The 17,730-nt window shown below is 42.3% G+C and overlaps 1 protein-coding gene across 1 annotated transcript in view; it reads left to right on the top strand.

The window, feature by feature from the left end:
* Positions 1-17,526, top strand: part of Tph2 (tryptophan hydroxylase 2) — a 108,612-nt gene extending 91,086 nt beyond the window's left edge. Inside the window, exons 9-11 of the mRNA XM_028759082.1 lie at positions 5,846-5,941; positions 16,069-16,202; positions 16,330-17,526. Of these exons, the coding sequence (XP_028614915.1) occupies positions 5,846-5,941; positions 16,069-16,202; positions 16,330-16,504 (405 nt within the window). The 3' untranslated portion in view covers positions 16,505-17,526. The remainder of the gene's footprint in view (positions 1-5,845; positions 5,942-16,068; positions 16,203-16,329) is intronic.
* The last annotated feature ends 204 nt before the right edge of the window (positions 17,527-17,730 follow it).

Below are 17,730 nucleotides of genomic sequence, written 5' to 3'. Positions count from 1 at the left end.
TTCTTCCAGCCTTTCCTTAATTCAACCACAGGGGTCCCCAACTTCAGTCCAATGGTTGGGTTTAAGTATCTGTGTCTATCTCAGTCAGTTGCTTGTTGGGTATCTCAGAGGGCAGCCATGCTAAGTTCCTGTCTGTAAGCACCATAGCATCAGTAATAGTATCAGGCCTTGGAGCCTCCCCTTCAGATGATTTCAAGTCAGGCTGGTCACTGGACCGCCTTTCCCTCAGGCTCTTCTCCATTTTTGTTCCAGCAGTTTTTTTTTAGACAGGAACAATTCTGGGTCAGAGTTTTTGACTGTGGGATGACAACCCCATCCCTTCACTTGATGCCCTGTCTTTCTACTGAACGTGGCCCCTGCCCACTGAACAAGGTCGCTCTCCCCACTATTGGGCATTTCATCTAAGGTCCCTCCCTTTGAGTCCTGAGAGTCTCTCACCTCCCAGGTCTCTGGTACTTTCTAGAGGGTCCCCCCACCCTTGAGGTTGCATATTTCTATTCTGCTGGTCCTTAGGGCTTCTCTCCTGCCTCTCCACACCCCCTCCCTGACCATGGTCCCCTTTTCTCCTTCTGCTCTCCTCTTCCACCCAGAACCCTCCCTCTGTTTCCTGTGATTGGTTTCTTCTCCCTCCCAAGTGGGATTGAAGCATCCTCACTTGGGTCCCGGAGAGAGACCTTTTTAAATCACCACACGAGACCATTCTGTATTATGTTGGCATGATTTCACATCGGTGGACTTGGTTCTTTCAAACTTTGATCGCTATCTGTCGGGGGTGGGGGTGGAGGCACCTCTGTCTTGAGAATGGTGTATTACACTCAGTGATCTGAAGATGGCAGCATTGTGCGTCCTATCTGTTTTTCTCCCGAACCCTCCCGAGGTGTGTTCCGCAGCCCTTCAGAGTTCAGATTGTCACTCAGACTGCCTTTTTCTGCTTAATGACTGTGAATGTAAATTACTCTGCTTTCTTCTGCGGAAGAGGTCCCATCTATCATTCCTGTTTTGGTTTTAAGCTAATGATTATATGTAATTATATTCAAATAAAATATTTACAAATAATTATATATCAGCAGTGCGTAAAAGATTTAGAATTCATGACCATCAGTGTTGATGAAAGGTAGCCTTCAATTTGGGAGGTGTTAGTTTTACTATTATTATTTGTTTCTGTTTAAAAGACATTAGCGGCCAAGAATCAGCAATTTTCTTTCGCAGGTGTTTTTACAAGGCTCAGTGTTTTTATTTTTTTCTTTACCTCTTGCATATTTATTTTGTGATAATAGGTAGTATATTTGTCTGGAAAACTCTCAAGGGAATATATTATAGATCCACATCTGGAGAGTTCTGCGAGGAAAATAAATTATATTTTCTTCAAATTTCCAGAAGCAGTTAGCTATCCTTGAGCTCTTAGGGGATCTTCCAGTTCAAGGATAAGCTGGCTTTGCATAGAAAGCTAGGCAGTAGCCATGTGTGGTCGGTCCCTCCCTTCAGTCAGTGATCTGACGGAGGTCTTCACTACCATTGAAAACAACAAAAGACAAAAATGCATCTCTATCAAGCCCTTAATTCCGGTTTTGCCAACACTTCAGCTTTTGATGTAATTCTTCATTACTTATTATCTGCCAGCCGCACACAGAGCTGACAACGGAAAGACGTGTCAGAGCAAAAGGTCTGGTGCTATGAGGAAAGCGGGCTGCCGAGGCTGCAGCCAGGGGCTTTCTTTATGACGAATGCAGGAAGCCAGAGGGAAAGGTAGGGAGACAAGGAACAGATGGAGCTGTGTAAGGGCAGAGGTTTTGGAGGGACTCCCGGATGAGGAAAGGGGCCAGAGAGCACTAGAGTCATGGGAAGGAAGAGCCAGAGGGCTCTTCTTCCCTCGGAGGCCATTCTGTTGCTAGAAGTGTATTAGCTAAGGATACACGGGAAAATCCATCACTCAACATTTGAGTCTTTGGTCATACCAATGCAGGCCTTTTAATTCTTGCTATAAAATCAGACAGAAGGCCAAATCCAGGGGACGATGCCATGGCTGATACGGTAGAGTTTTCTCAGACGCTTGCCAGCTTGTTTTGATTTGGGTGATAACTGTGACGGTGCATTATGTATGCAGTGACGTAGTGTGGGGGAAATTAAAAATGCACGTAATAGTTGACCCTAACGCTCCTGTAGTTGGCACCCTATGGATGTTTCGGATACCTTTGAATATGATGACACATTTGGCCACAGAGTTTTCTATATTCATCATTAGGTTTCCACGGATGTTATGTGGTGAGCTAAAAAAATGCGTGACAAATCAGGGAGGTGAGCCAAAGGCACTCTAAGGAGACACCATGAGCTTCCGGCTTCCTTGTTCCAGACTTTCATTTCCCCATCATTTGGCTGTAAAGGGAAATCACACACCTACTAATTCTTTTTTTTTTTTTTTTAATTGAGAAACCTTAAACGATGGCAGATGCTGATGTTGGGCTTTGTAAAACATCGAGCTGTGGATCTTGTAAATGTCACTGTTTAGATGAGTCCTTGGATATATCACCCTCTTTCCTAAGTGTAAGCTTTCCATTTTGTGAAATAGAAGGGCCTTGTTACTGTGTGTCTTCCAGGCTTCTCTGTGAGAATATCGAGTACTTTGCCTCACTGTGAGCAGGACTGTGCGCCATTGTTTGGATGACAGACTTGAGGCTTTTATTGTAACTTCTCAACATGATAGCAGCTCTTAGTTTTAGTTATCCTCAGTGAGACCAATTCCTAGCATCTTGACATCCCACCCTATGGTCCGTCTTCACCCCTTGTGGTACTGAAGACAAAGCTCAGGTTTAACAAACAAAACGTTCCTAGAGATGCAATACTGTCCCTGGTCGATGTATAATAATTCCTGAAACACTGTAAGAGTTTGCTGAGGACCAGTGGATAAATACTGAATGAATGGGCAAATTAGGTTTGTGTGTCTACTCTGAAGTAAGAGAAAATGAAGACATCAAAGGACCTGAGTTGACCTCTAGCATCTGCCTCTCTAAGCTAGGTGACTGCCTCCCTCCCACCCATGGACTCATTCATCTACTCTGCAGACATTTCTAGCAGTAATTCGATGGTAGACTCTTGTCTAAATGTTAAGATCTTGCAGTGAAGAAGGAGGCAAGCCCCTGGTCCCGTCACGGCTCACACTACTGAGTGACACAGGCAACAGCATCGAGAACAGTCAACGGACAGGATGATGTTGCGTGGAAGGTGTTCTTCACGTAACATGTCAGACAGATACTAACCAGAGAGCATAGCTACCCTCCTGGTCAGGGAAGTCCTCTATGACTAGGTTGACATTTAAGCTGCAATCATTTTCATGAATCAACTTTTAATCAAGAAGGGAAAATTCAGAGAGGCTTCTTTCAGCAGCAGATGGGAGTGGTTGCAGAGACCCACCCTCAGACATTTTGCGGAGAGAGTGTCTAAAATTGAAGTCTCCTTTGGAGATCAGGGAACCCTGCAGAAGACAGCGAGGAAAGACTGTAGAAGTCAGAGGGGATGGGGGGTACCAGGAGAACATGACACACTGAATAAACTAATCAGGGTTTGTATGGGCTTACGAGGCCAAAGTGGTGAGCATAGGACCTGCACGTATGGCTGTTGGCTTGGTGTTCTTGTGAGACTTGTAATGGTGGGAGCCAGTGTATATCTGACTCTTTTGTCTACTTATGGGACTCTTTTCTTCCTATTGGGTTGTCTAGTCCAGCCTTGATGAGAGGGCCTCTGTCTCGTCTTATTGTACCTTGCTTTGTCACGTCTATCTGTCATCTCTTGGAAGGCTACTCCTTTCTGAAGAGGAAATGAAGGGGGAGTGAGTCTGGGAGTGAGGGTGGTGAGAAGGGAGGAGGTGGTGTGGTGTTCGTTACCAGGGTAAGGAGACCCGGTGGTTTAAATAACACAACCATTAGTTTCACCTTTGTTTCTAATATTTATTTTCACTGTGCTAATATTTCATTGAGGGCATGGTCTTTAATTTTCTGTTTTTTTGGCAACTGAATCAGGAAGGAGGCCTTGCTTCTGGAGGTGAAGCCTCATGGCTTGGAAGTGGCCAGCCCTTTGGGTGCAGCTCAGTTATGCAGAACATGGGACCACTCAACCTCGGAGGTTATCCCTGCATTAAAAAGCAAACAAAACCCTTCCGAATCAGAGGACATTTCAACCTCTGGGTAAAAATAGAGCAAACTGTCGTGGGCTAGAAATTATAATTATTTTCTGTCCCCTTTTCAGAAGCATTTAAACTCTCTTCTTTCTCAACACCTTCAGTGCCCTAGCACCACGGACACAGGACAGCGCTAATTTGATTCAATTCTTAGTATGTGTTGCTAACTTCTCACTTCTTGATTAGAGTAAAAAAGAGTGTGATTTTAGCCCCTCAAAAGAGTTTTATGGTAGTGCAGATATTTCTTTTTACCTTGTCCAGGTTGATTTCGTGAATTCAACAGAAGCAATTGCAGATTTTACTTACTTATTTTTTTCTGCTCTTTTCTCACTTCTTTGAGAATTTTGTATGATATATTTTAATCACATTTACCCTGTCCTGAGCTCCTCCCAGGTTCTCCTTTCCTACCTACTCAACTGTCTCCTTAAAAAACGTACATATACATGCATACACATATGCATATACTGTTATCCATTTAAGATTTTACTAAAAACATACTGACACTATAGTTTTGATAGGTTGGTAATTATATATTTGTTTTCTTTGTCTCTCTTTCATTTCTTTACTAAACACTGGCACCTAGTAGATTTTTAACAAATGCCATTAAAAAGATTTGGTTATTTACATATTTGTTTGTGCGTTTTGTATTTATTTATGTACATGGACATACTTGCTCACGTGAGGGCCAGAAGTTGATGTTGGGCATCACTCTTGTTCTCTATTTTTGTCCGCCTCAGTTATTGAGACAGGGTCTCTTGCTGAACCTGAAGCTCACTGTTCTCCTAGATTGGTTGGCCAGTGAGATCCTGGGATCTTTCTGTCTCCCTTAGTGCTGGGGTTACAGACCTGTGTTGCCATGCCCTGCTTTTATGTGAGTGTCAGGGTTCCAAATTCTTCAATCTCAGGCCATTGTGCTTGTTCAGGATACACCTTATCTAGTGATAATACCTGTCTTCTTCCCAGCTTAACGAATGTCTGTTGAGGGGCTTGAGATTGGCTCAGAGGTTAAGAGCACTGACTGCTCTTCCAGAGGTCCTGAGTTCAATTCCCAGCACCTACATGGTGGCTCATAACCATCAATAATGAGATCTGATGCCCTCTTCTGGCCTGCACACATACAATGAAGGTAGAACGCTGTATACATAAGTTTGAGATGACTAGATTCCAATTCATTTTCTTTCATATTTTCTTAAACTTATTTATGCCACTAAGACTCAACATGGTGGGTGCAGGATCTGTATTCTTGTATCACTCAGATGTACTCACCTATTTATAATTCTTTATAGTTTTTAATTTTAGAATTATTGTAAGAGATATGATTTGATCCACAAAGTCTCTGTATACGGGAATCAAAAGACTCCCCATGCTTTACATTTTTTTCCTATATTTTTTTCACCTGAAAGCAGGATTATTATTTAAAACAGTATCTTAAAAAACTTGCAAAAAGATATCATGTGTTGAAATTAACCCCAAGTTCATTGAGATATACAAACTGAAGACAGGGTCATTAAGAAAGAGAACGAATTACAGTAAAACTCCTGATTTAAATTTATTTAAAATTTTAAGGCAATTATGTACAGTGCAACATTTTATTTTGGATGCCATTTTATTCTGTGGAGGATATTGTTGGCCAGTTCACTAACTGTGTGTCCATCTTTTTTCCCTTCTTTTCAGTGCTATTTCTTCACAATCGAGTTTGGCCTTTGCAAGCAAGAGGGTCAACTGCGGGCGTACGGAGCAGGGTTACTTTCGTCCATCGGAGAATTGAAGGTATGAAGCTGTGAATGAAAATACCCTTCCCAAGTAAACTGGCTCAAGGTCATGGAAGATATTGATTTGTTTGTCTGAGGATTTCTACTCACAGCTCCCCATACATATTTAATATATACAATCTGGCACCTCAGATGTGGGTGGTGACCTCCCTTTTTGCTGCTCTGAAAATGGGTCAAGCCTTTCTGTGTTCGTGGTGTGACTCAAATGGATGAGCGGCCATGTGCCCGAGTCAACGGGAATGACAAATGCTGGGGAACAAATGGCTCGCCTGAATTTAGTGCTGAGAGCAGGCAATGAATTGACGGGGATGCTCCTGATTGACATCTGCTGGGGATCCTGGCTTTGCTACTCTGGTTTCTGTCTCCTCCGTGTCTCCATGGACACCTCAGCTTCTACCTCTCAGAGAGGAATTGGAGATTATCCCATCTTCTCCAAAATTAATGTATGTTAAAATACTTGATCATTAGCCAGGCAGTGGTGGCGCACGCCTTTAATCCTTGCTCTTGGGAGGCTGAGGCACGCAGATCTCCGAGTTAGAGGCCAGCCTGATCCACAGAGTGAGTTCCAGGGGAGCCAGGGCTAACAGAGAAACCTTGTCTCAAAAACAACAGCAACAGCAGCAGCAGCAGCAGCAAGAACAACAACCAAAAAAAGTGCATATTAACAGTTTAAAAGAAAACAAATTGAATAAGCATAGTGTCAAGGAGACATGTTATGTGTATTAGAGATGCTTAAAAATTGCTATTTTTTTCCTTAAATTGTAAAATGATCATTTATTTGGAAATGGTAGGCTCTGGAACATTCTGATAATTTTAACACTCTAGTAAGTTTTGATGCACTTAGAAAGCAATATGATGTATAATCTGGAAATCATACTGAAAATAACTTGATCTTGCTTTGATTATTCAGACTAAGATCAGGATTATAGACCAGCTTAGGGTGTTCTCTTCAGCATTGATTGCTGTAGTCTAATACAATTAGGAATGCTGGGATGTCTTGCTTATTTGTATTCTTGAAAGATGCAATCTCGCTGCAGTTTTATAACTTCAATAATTAGATAATTTATTCACTCCTAAAAACCTTCCCTTACCGTGTGGCATGCACTGTGCCAGATACCTGGGGATCCAAAGGCAGAGAATGATGAAGAACACGGATGCGAAGAAAATAACACAATTTATCAAGCTCTTAAATGGAGTTTAGAATTTTTGTATGTATTAACTCAGTCCCCATCGGAACACGACGTCATTATTGTAAGCAATGACACAACTGAGGGCATAAAGGTAATACTTTATTTTTCTAGCACAGCTAACGTGCTAGAGCCAGTCCCAAATGCTGGCAGTGTAGACAGAAGTATCAGCGCTCTAGTTTCAACAGCCTGAGGCTCTTACTATCCAGGACTTGACATCTAGTGCCAGTAAACAACCAAGCAGATAATAGAAAAAGTGTGACAACTGTGTCTAGCACATCCGGGGCCATGCTTGAGAAGGCTTTCTGAGGAGGATCCTGCTGCTCACTGTGAGGCTTGAGGAATCGGGAGGGGGGAGTTGGGAAAGGAGAGGATGCAGAGATGAGCAAGGGATCAAGGGAGTGAGTAACAGCTGGGCTGCAGTCAAAGCCCTGCACATCTGGGCAGCTGACTGAGGCTGGGCGAGGCTAGAATAAAAGAATAATGGTCAAGAGAACAAACACCCGGTATAATGTGATAAACATTGGCAAGTGTTCTCCACCATTTTGTGTGTGTGTGTGTGCACGTGCGTGCGTTTGTGTATACATCCCACAGGACATGTGTGGTAAGAAAGTAACTTACTTGGTTTTGTACCATGTGGTTCTGAGGATTAAACTCAGCTCTGGAGGGACCCATAGCAAGCCCCTTTACCTGCTGAGCCATTAGTCAGTAATAATATAGTTAGTGTTAATCTTAATTCACCGGTCAAAGCCTACAGCAATAATATGGCACGATTCCCTATGGGACCGCACTCTCTGTGAGTGCTTCTTGGTTGCCCCAGAAAAGTCAGAAAACAAAAAACTCCTGCGCTACATCTATTCACATTCAGATGCTTTATAAATTATCCCAGATACAAAAGAAACAAATCTCTCTCATGGCTCCCAACTTTTGACAGGGTCTCTTGGTCTGGTTAATGAGGCATGTGTAGGCAGCACTGGGGTGAATCTGTTGTTTTTGTTTTTACTGGTGTGGACAGAATCATCCAGAAATGGAAATCAGCTAGAAATATGTACAGCAAAGGGCATTGTCTGCCGTGCAGTTTCCTGTTCAGGTCCATCACCTCTGGACATTAGCATTCTTCCATTCTCAGATTTCAACACTCCAGCATCCCCATGATTGCTGTTTTGGACCGTTTTTACAATTTAGATGTTCGTTGCATAAGAAATACCTTCTAACTGTTCACGGAGAAAATAGAACCCTGGCGTTTTTTTCAGGAGCCCTTCTCTCCCTGCCTGTCTTGTTCCTGTGAGTGTCCAGAACATGTCACAACTCATTTAAATACTTAACAATTATACTTGTGTGTGTTTGTATGTGTGTGTGTATGCATGTGCACACGAGTGCAGGTGCTCACAGAATCCAGAAGAGGGTGTCAGGCCCCCAGGGGGTTGTGAGCTGCCCTCTCATCTTCTGAAAGAGTAGCAAGCACTCTTAGCCTCTGAGCTGACTCGTCAGTCCTCTGAATATCTTATTATTTTTTAATTTGAAGAAAGATATTATGATCCTAGACCCAATATAGGGATAGCTTTATTAATAGCACTATCATAATTTTTATGTAAATATTTTTACAATTTTGAATGAAGTTATCTATTGCAGTAAAGTATTTTCTACTGCTCCAACGGACACTCTAATGTAGGTCCCTAAGTTGCTGGAGGCTTTGGGTATAGTCTTCATAACTTTTATCTAAGTAGCCACAATTCACCGTTTCTCTCGGAACATAAAACTTCTAAGATTTGTGCTGTAATTTTCCCGAGGGCAAAGATGTTGCTCTCCAGAGCTGGCCAAGTGTTTCTAAGAGCAGTATCTATAGTTTGGAGGGGATCTTTCATTTTTTTTTGTATATATACATTTGAAAGATATTACGATTCTAGACCCAATGTGTCGATGGCTTTTTTTAATAGCGCGCTCGCGCACACACACACACACACACACTCACACTCACACACACACACACAATATCATAAATAAAATCAAGTGATATATATATATACATATATATATATTCAAGTGATACATATATGTATATATATAATATGTGAACAGAAATAAAGCAAATATGAGAAAGCTTATAAAAGCGAGCATAAATCTGATTAAAATCTATCCTCAGTATGACAGTTGACATACTGGGAGGATCTCCAGAAGCCTGCAAAGGTGGGGCTTTTCTCTGTGTCTCATCATTGCGGAGAACAGTTAACCATGAGCTCAGTCATCTGGAAAATCAACTTTAAAGAGCAGATTGCGAACAGGATTACTGGGCCCTTCTACCAACCCCCTAGCACGAGTCTTCCCTGTCTCTCTTTCCCTCCCCATTCTACAGCTGATTTAACAGTGTAACCATTATTTTTCATTCATTACTTCCTTGTTTATTCATTCGTTTCCATCAACACACCCCAAAGTTGATGACCCGAGAGATGTGACACACAGAGTCTTGTAGGGAAGGCCTGAGAAAGGGATTATTGTGTTACAGAACCAACGGTGAAGGCTGTTCACTTTGGGAGGGGTATGAATTATTTTTCCCTTGTCACCTGACTAGAGCAACACAAGGGAGGAAAGGTTTCATTTGGTTCTCAGGTTCCAGGGAAACAACGGTACACTGGTACACGGTCTGGGGAAGGCATGGCGGTAGGAGTGGCTGGTGACTCTGGTGGAGGGATATGGGGATGTGCCTTGCTCACACATCTCCAGCTGACCCAGAAGCAATGCAGTGCTAGGCTGCAGCTCTCCACCCAGCGGTTCACTTCCTCCATCTAGGCTCCACCCCCTGAAAGCCCCAACCCTCCCAAGCCGCGTCACCACTGGAAACCAAGGGTTGAAATGCATGAGCCTATGGAGGCACAGGGCACGTCACACTATGATAGGTGGTAAGGAAGTGATTGCTAATGATGAAACGTGAGTCTTGCCTTGAAAAAAAAAATTAATCCTCTTCGAATGCAAAAAAGGCAATTTCTACTCTTCTCATGAAAAAGGATGAGTTTCCAGTTTCTTCTTCCCTTCAGGACAAAGATTTGGTGGCTTTAGTCTCTACAGTAGTTGCTGGAATTCTTCATATAAATTTATCTCCTTAGTGTTTCGGGTTTAAGCAAATTTGACTACCCGTTTTTTTGGCTTTGGTTTTAGGATGCCCTCGCACGGTGAATTATTATTTTACCTTTATATAGCTATTAATCAGCATTCTCCAAACAGCTCTCTATTTATTACAATCATTCGTATTTATTGCCACTTCCAGCCGTGCTGGGAGGTGGTCCGAATTACTGCCAGGCTCTGGAGAAAAGCCCCGTGGGCCTTGCAGGCTTTCTGGGGTTACCTGGAAGGTCATTGTTGCTGCCGGAGCAAGGGCTCAGCTGCCGAGCTCCCCACCCTCACCAGGCTCCGGTGGCTCACGCTTCCCTTCCCATTCTTGAAGGAAAGCCTGTTAATGATGACAGAGTAAATGCTGGAGGACTGAAGGGTAGAAACTCCTGATCTGTGTCCACTGAAGACGGTGTCTGCTCCTTTGCCCATGAATCTTTCTCAAACCAAGAAAGCCTAGCATCGCCGAGGAAAATCAAGTATAAGAACCATTGCTGAGCTTGGCAATAGAGATATTGATCCAACAAAGGGATGGCTTTAATTAATAGCATTATCATAATCCCTATGTAAACATCCCTGCAGTTTCGAATGAGCTGCAAAGATATACATTACATTGAAATATGCTGTTGTAAACGTTGGCCTGATGTTGGTCCCTCGGTCGCTGGAGGCTTTGGCATCCACAGTTCATCTTGTGTCTGGTTAAAACGGTGAGTATGCAAGTGAGGTTTATAAAGCTATTACCTACATGCCCGCATACTGGGCGTATACATAATCAAACCTACCTACTCATTGTTGCGCTGATATGAGAAAAGATGACTGTGGTGTGAACACAGGAGTGTTTGCACTGGGGTGTGAACGTAGGAGTCCTTGCAAAACCTTACTTGAATCCTAGGACCCAACCTACTTAAAAATCTGACTTCACACCTGAGATTTTTTTTTCCTCCAAATTTAACCAGTCCTAATATAGAGAGTGAGGATAACAGGTTTGCATCTACAGTAGTTGAGATAATACCTCTGTGTCACTGTAGAAACGGGTGTCTGAGAAGGCAAGAAGATGTCAAGATGTTGAGCCAGAGAAGCAACTAATGCCGAGTCATACAAATCTCATACCTGGGACCATTCTTTCCCTACAGGTTCTAGACCTCTGGGGGGAGGGGAGGAGATGCTTATGGGGCAGCATGTACAATCCTCTCTGGACTGAATTAGGAATAATAACAGGTTGAGCATGTTTCATGATAGCTATTTGCATGCATTTCCCATTTAATCCTGACCACAACCTTAGGCTATAGAATCCATTTGGTTCCCCAAACAGTACAGGAAGGAATGAAACCAAATTTAATCTCTAAGATTAAGATGTATGCTCTGACTTGTTTGGTATTATGATCTATCAGCAACTGGAAAATTTTGGTGTCAAAAGGATATTGATCAATACCAAGTAACTGGTGCTTGGTGGTCGAGGGTGATGTAGGCAAACTCAGGACCAATAGGAAAGACAGTATTGGTCAATTTACACTGGCAAAGTGGAGGGTACTCTGTGTTTATAGGTCTTGTTAAAATTATACTGCAAGAAGATTCTTAGATTCATGTAGGTCAGAATTTTTAGATTTGCCACAGAGGAAACTGTAGCTCATTTTGAGAAACTTTCCGATCTGGTATTACACTGTTACTGGGTGAAATGATCTCTTCAGTTCTTGTCTTCTTGAACGAAAAGAATTCAGCTGAGAAGCAGCTAGATCAAGTAGAAGTTTACTTAGCAAAGAAGTGTAGATACTCCAAAGGGAGATTGGACCAGGAGACCTCAAAGGGAGAAACAGAAGGGAGAGTTGTGAATTGATTTCTTCAGAAACTTTGATGAATATTTATTTATCTCCTTTAAGGTGTTTTCTTCCCATGATCTTAAAAAGACTGGGAGTGGGTGGGAGTTTCAAAACCGTGATGCAAATGGCATTATGTGCAAGCCAGCATCGTTTGAAGATGCAGAATCTTTGTTAGTGTACATATGAGACAACTGTGCAGATTTTCTGGGTGCTTTAGTCTCTGAGGTAGCAGCAGGAGCCTAACTACAGCTTTCAAGATGCTTAAATCACAAAGGGGACATTTGGGTCATTGAGAAACACAGCTTCCAAGGGCCAGCTGTAATTTTTCTAGGTTACCTCATATTTAACTCTGTGCCTATCCAGGCTTAATATGTCTAGATTCTCGACATGGTCACATTGAGAAGCCAGGAGTTCTGGTTCCAGTCATATACCCCTGTTTTTAGCACTATGGGAAAGCCCAAAAAGGTTTACTTTAGAGCAGTGGTTCTCAACTTGTAGGTTTCAATCCCTTTGAGGGTTGAGTAAGCCTTTCATAGAGGTCACATATGGACTATTCTGCATATCATGTATTTGCATTATGATTCATAACAGTAGCAAAATTACAGTTATAATGTACCAATGAAAATAATTTTATGATTGGGGGCACCATCCCTGAGGAACTGTATCAAAGGATCACAGCATTAGGAAGGTTGAAAACCACTGTTACAGTGTTCAGACAGGAGCAGACGACTCTTTTTTTTTTTTTTTTTTTTTTTAAGATTTATTTATTTATTTTATTTATGAGTACACTGTCGCTGTCTTCGGACACACCAGAAGAGGGCATCCAATCTCATTACGGATGGTTGTGAGCCACCATGTGGTTGCTGGGATTTGAACTCAGGACCTCTAGAAGAGCAGTCAGTGCTCTTAACCGCTGAGCCATCTCTCCAGCCCGGAGCAGACGACTCTTAAATATTCTTGCACATTTGCAATGGCTTGAGCGTTATAGAGCTAGCTGTCTACAGAAAAATCAAATTAATTCTTGAACAGTCTAGGGCTTCAGAAGGTCAACACTTCAGAGAGAATTCACCATAGAGTCCCTCTGGGACATCAAAGAACTTAGACAGTGTTCAGAGGCCTCTTCTATAACCTACAGGGGAGGGCATAGTAGCTGTTTCCCCAAAGTGAGGTGACTTAAAAGAACAGAGATAGACTCAAGCCACCTAGTTGGTCAGTGGCTTTTTGTATCAGAGGAGACATAGATGCTATTTTGCATCTCTTGGAACACGTGGGAGCATTCAGACATGAAGACCTCATGGGCAGCCTGGATGCTGCTGTCAGTCACTACAAGGGTGAGCTGGTTGTTAGCACAGACATTTCATTCACAAACTGCTCCCTCAACTCCAGACTCATATTATTTTTCAGGCTTATCCATGGCTATTGTTAGTGAACCCGCATTCATTAACAGACAAGACATAGTCCTGCTTTCATGCTTTATGGGTGGAGACGACTCGATAAGCCAGAATATCATATACCGTTCCTGAGAATAAAACATAGTTTTGAGCATTTGAAACAGTAAACTTCCTGCTGGGTCTGTGTGGTGCTTTCCTGTAATCTCCAGGCTTGGGACACTGAGGCAAGAAGATTGTGCTGGCCAGCCTGGGCTACATAGTGAATCCTGTCTTAAAACAACCAACCAACCAACCAACCAACCAACCAACCAACCAACCAACAACAAAATCCAGTCAACTCCTAATTTTTCACTTAAGTATTATATTGGCTAAGTGCCATATGTCTGACCTAGTAGTCTGGTCTTTGCCTTAAAGGATAAGGTGTGTACCCAGTGGGTTTTCTCCCTTGAAGTGGGTTTTCTAAGGCAGGGCAGTCCTCTGAGGACTTTCTTGATCTGCTCTAATCCTCTTTTCCTGCTAAAATGAACGAATGTAGACATCTGGAGAGTCAGTAAAATAACGGCATGATGAATGTTTCAGAGCCTACGCTGTTTTCGGTCATGGTCATTGAGTACACACATTGTGCAGGTGCCCTGCGCACACACTGACTGGTTGCTAAAGCCTTCTACAGGCTCTGGAGATGGATGGGAGTCACTGATGAGTCTCATTTCCTTCCGTGCTTGTTCTCAACTCTGTGAAAAGTGTTTGGCTCAGCAGAGATGTCCCAAGGATCCATGGCTTAATTGTTCTTATAGCCTTTGCTGCCACCAGTCTGCCTCTGCCTCCCAGTACAGGGAAGAGAGGAGGAAGAATGAGGACACCGAGTCAATCAGTGTCCTTCCTTCCACGTACCAATGGATGAATGGACAATCTGAGTAAGACACATCAGTTAAATGTAATCACAGAGTATGGCTGCAATGAAAGCAAGGTCTAATTCTGAAAGCCACAGCCAGCAGGAAGCCAGTTCTCCTCAAAGGGGCAATAGCTCTCCCATCAAAAGACATTTTTGTTTGTGAAACTGTAAAGTTGTTTGGAAAATGTGGACAGGATTTATGGGTCATGTGGAACCAAACTGTCCTGATGTTCGCTGTGCTGTGCCGAGTCCTTCGAAAGACTGTTTGCAGGTGTAATGACCTTCTGCTTCAGAATGGCGTTGTTCTGCAGGCCAGAAAAAGGATGGGCTCATTCTGAAGGTCTTCCACATCCTCTACACCCCATGATCCATATATGCATCGATCTTGATCCGGACAACAGGATTTTGTGGAAAACAAATTACAAGCCCTTTTGTCCCCTTCTGTTCATGTTGGTGTGGCTTCTCAATTGTGTTTCCAAACATGGAAGACCACAGCCTTCCTCACCAAGAGCTGTAAACGATCGTGTGTACTTTGAAATTGTTAGAGGGAATGCACTAAGAATTTTGATGGGGAGGGTATTGGTTTGAACATTTTCAAGAAATTCTCACTGTCTGCTTGAGAAGGCAAAGACAGAGAGAAATACTTTGGATGGATGAATAGATGCATCAGCGTGTTGACTACAGCCCATGTGTTTTAATACCCAGCTCAAGGCAATGTCTGCTACCCTCTTCTCCTTCTCTACCAAATGGAACGACCTCTTAAAATTAAGAACAAATTCTACAGGAGTATCGTTCAAAAATACTTATGTCAGAGTCACCTTGGTTGTTTTAAAAACTCATTTTTGGATTTCATCTAGACTTACTAGATAGGATGAAGGCCTAGGTATCAGGTCCATCAAGAGTCTAGAGACAGACAGGCAGGTGGCATGTGGTAAGAAATGACCATTGACTTTTAACATCACTGAATTTATCTTGAAGACGTAGTCATTCAGGATTCCTTACTGTTCTTAGTACCAGGCATGTGGTGAGCTAAATGGAGCCATTGATGGCTCAAACAGTAATTATACTGGCTTTCCTGGTTTTCTAATGCCTGCTTTGGGTTTAAGTATAACTATTAATATTGGGTCTTTGCACCCCCACCAGCAATATTTATTTGCTGTGCATTGCTCAACTGTACTTTGTCGAAGGTGAATGAGTACTTTGTAAGCACTCTTCAATATACAGGCCCACCCCAGCTCTCTGTTGATACACAGTACCTGGCCTCAAAATGTCTCCCAACGAGTCCACAAATAGTTGAGCGAGAGTCTCAATTACCTCTCCATGCAGGTAATTATTACTTCTGCCATTTAAGTGAAGTTTCAGTACATTGCTTATAGAAACACATTTAGGAGCATATTTCTGCTGTACCTGCTTCTATTCATAGGGTAGATTTAAAGTTCCATTTGTGTCAGGATAGCGCTAAACTGTCCTTCTGCATGAATTTGGCTGATAGTATATGGAATATTAAGATGAGCTCATTTCCTCTCTCAACTTCTGTAAGAGACTTAAAAAAGCAAAACAAATAGATAAATCTCTTCCCAAACACCTAATTTGCCTGCTGCAGGGTGGGGTCTCTGTCTGTGGTAGACTAGTAACTGAGAAGTTCTGTGGCTCACTGATCTTGGAAGTGTGCTGTCTTGGCATTTTGGAAGCCTCTCTGTGGTCTTGAATGGGCTCTGTGATATGTTTTACAGCATGCTCTTTCTGACAAGGCGTGTGTAAAAGCCTTTGACCCGAAGACAACCTGCTTGCAAGAATGCCTAATCACCACCTTCCAGGACGCTTACTTTGTTTCAGAAAGTTTTGAAGAAGCCAAAGAAAAGATGAGGTAAACTCGCTTTTCTTCCTTCTATAGAAAGTAACTTTCAAATGTCTCTGGCCACTCTTTCTGTCTATCTGCTTCTTGTACCCATGGTGGTTGATTGTGTTTCCTTCTGTCTTTGTTTATTCTACAGGGACTTTGCAAAGTCAATTACCCGTCCCTTCTCGGTATACTTCAACCCCTATACGCAGAGCATTGAAATTCTGAAAGACACCAGAAGTATTGAAAACGTGGTGCAGGACCTGCGGAGTGATTTGAACACAGTGTGTGATGCCTTGAATAAAATGAACCAATATCTGGGGATTTGATGCCTAGAACCAGCATTATTGCCAGCATGAGCTCCTGGGGGCTTAACAACGCAGTTAATGTTATCCAACATCAGCAACTTTCTGTGTCATGATTGGCTAGTAAGCATGCAATTCTGTATGTCTATACCTCTGCATAGCTTAGTATACAAAAATGCTGTAAGGAACCCATGCAGATAACCATTCACCATTTGAAAGACTGCGTGAACATCTTGTGTGAACATCTCAAGTAGAGTTGACATTCCCGATTAGCGAACAAACTGTAACTTAGGCAAACTGTGTCTTTAAAATTTGTAGCAAACATTCCTCATACAATTCCAGTTGGTGAGTTGTTGACCTTTTCTTCCTTGGACCTGAGACTTACCTCTGTGTTCATTAGATAAAATGAAAATAGTTGGGAGGTGGTTGCTGTTTTCAATAGTATCGGTGTTATTTGAGATAAACTAGAGTTGCTCCAAGCTTCGCATCACAGCAACAAAAGATTTAATATTCTACTTCAGAAGCTGTTCAGAAACACAGCGGTTGGGATGAATCCGGACTGAGTGTTCAGACAATGCAAGTTAAGAAAACGTTTGATAAACAGGATATATAGGTTGCACTGACCTCGTTGCAACCAATTTGTGGCAAGCTTCCTGAAGCGCTTTTATGGAAGGAAACACTTGAACAAAGAATATTTGGAAAGCTGAAACAGAAGGGATGAAAATCTTTGAACTGTGAATGTATCGTTAGAATAAAGTGAATTATCATTGCAGGCATTTGACTCCTTTTGCTTAGACTGAGTACCCCAAATCCCACAGGGATGTAACTACCGTCTCTGATTCTAAAGATTTGGAAATGGAGTCATAGAGAAACAGAGATTTGCTTCAGTTAGGTCTGGTGAGATGTGCGGTCATAAACCATTGCCCTTTTATGTTGGACTTCTGACAAGTCTACTATAATGTACATGCATGTTTATGTATTGACACAGAAAGAAAATTAATGCTTATAAAACTAATGCTTCTCAATAAACAGAATCTTGCCCCCAACAACTTATCTCTTATTTTATCTCACAGCTTGAAAACAGGCCCCATCTATGGGGAGGGGCCTATTTTCTCGAAGTCTGGGAAACTCTGGGTAAACAACAGCTATAAATCTCCAGTGGTCCTTGCTATAAAAGAAAACAAACAAACAAAAAAACCCAAGTGCCTAAGTGAGCAAATGAAAAAACTGCTGAATCAGTTAATTTAATT

Source organism: Grammomys surdaster, unplaced genomic scaffold, assembly GCF_004785775.1.
Source record: "Grammomys surdaster isolate TR1022 unplaced genomic scaffold, NIH_TR_1.0 126271, whole genome shotgun sequence".
Taxonomy (NCBI): Eukaryota; Metazoa; Chordata; class Mammalia; order Rodentia; family Muridae; genus Grammomys; species Grammomys surdaster.
This window is presented reverse-complemented; position numbering and strand designations above follow the sequence as displayed.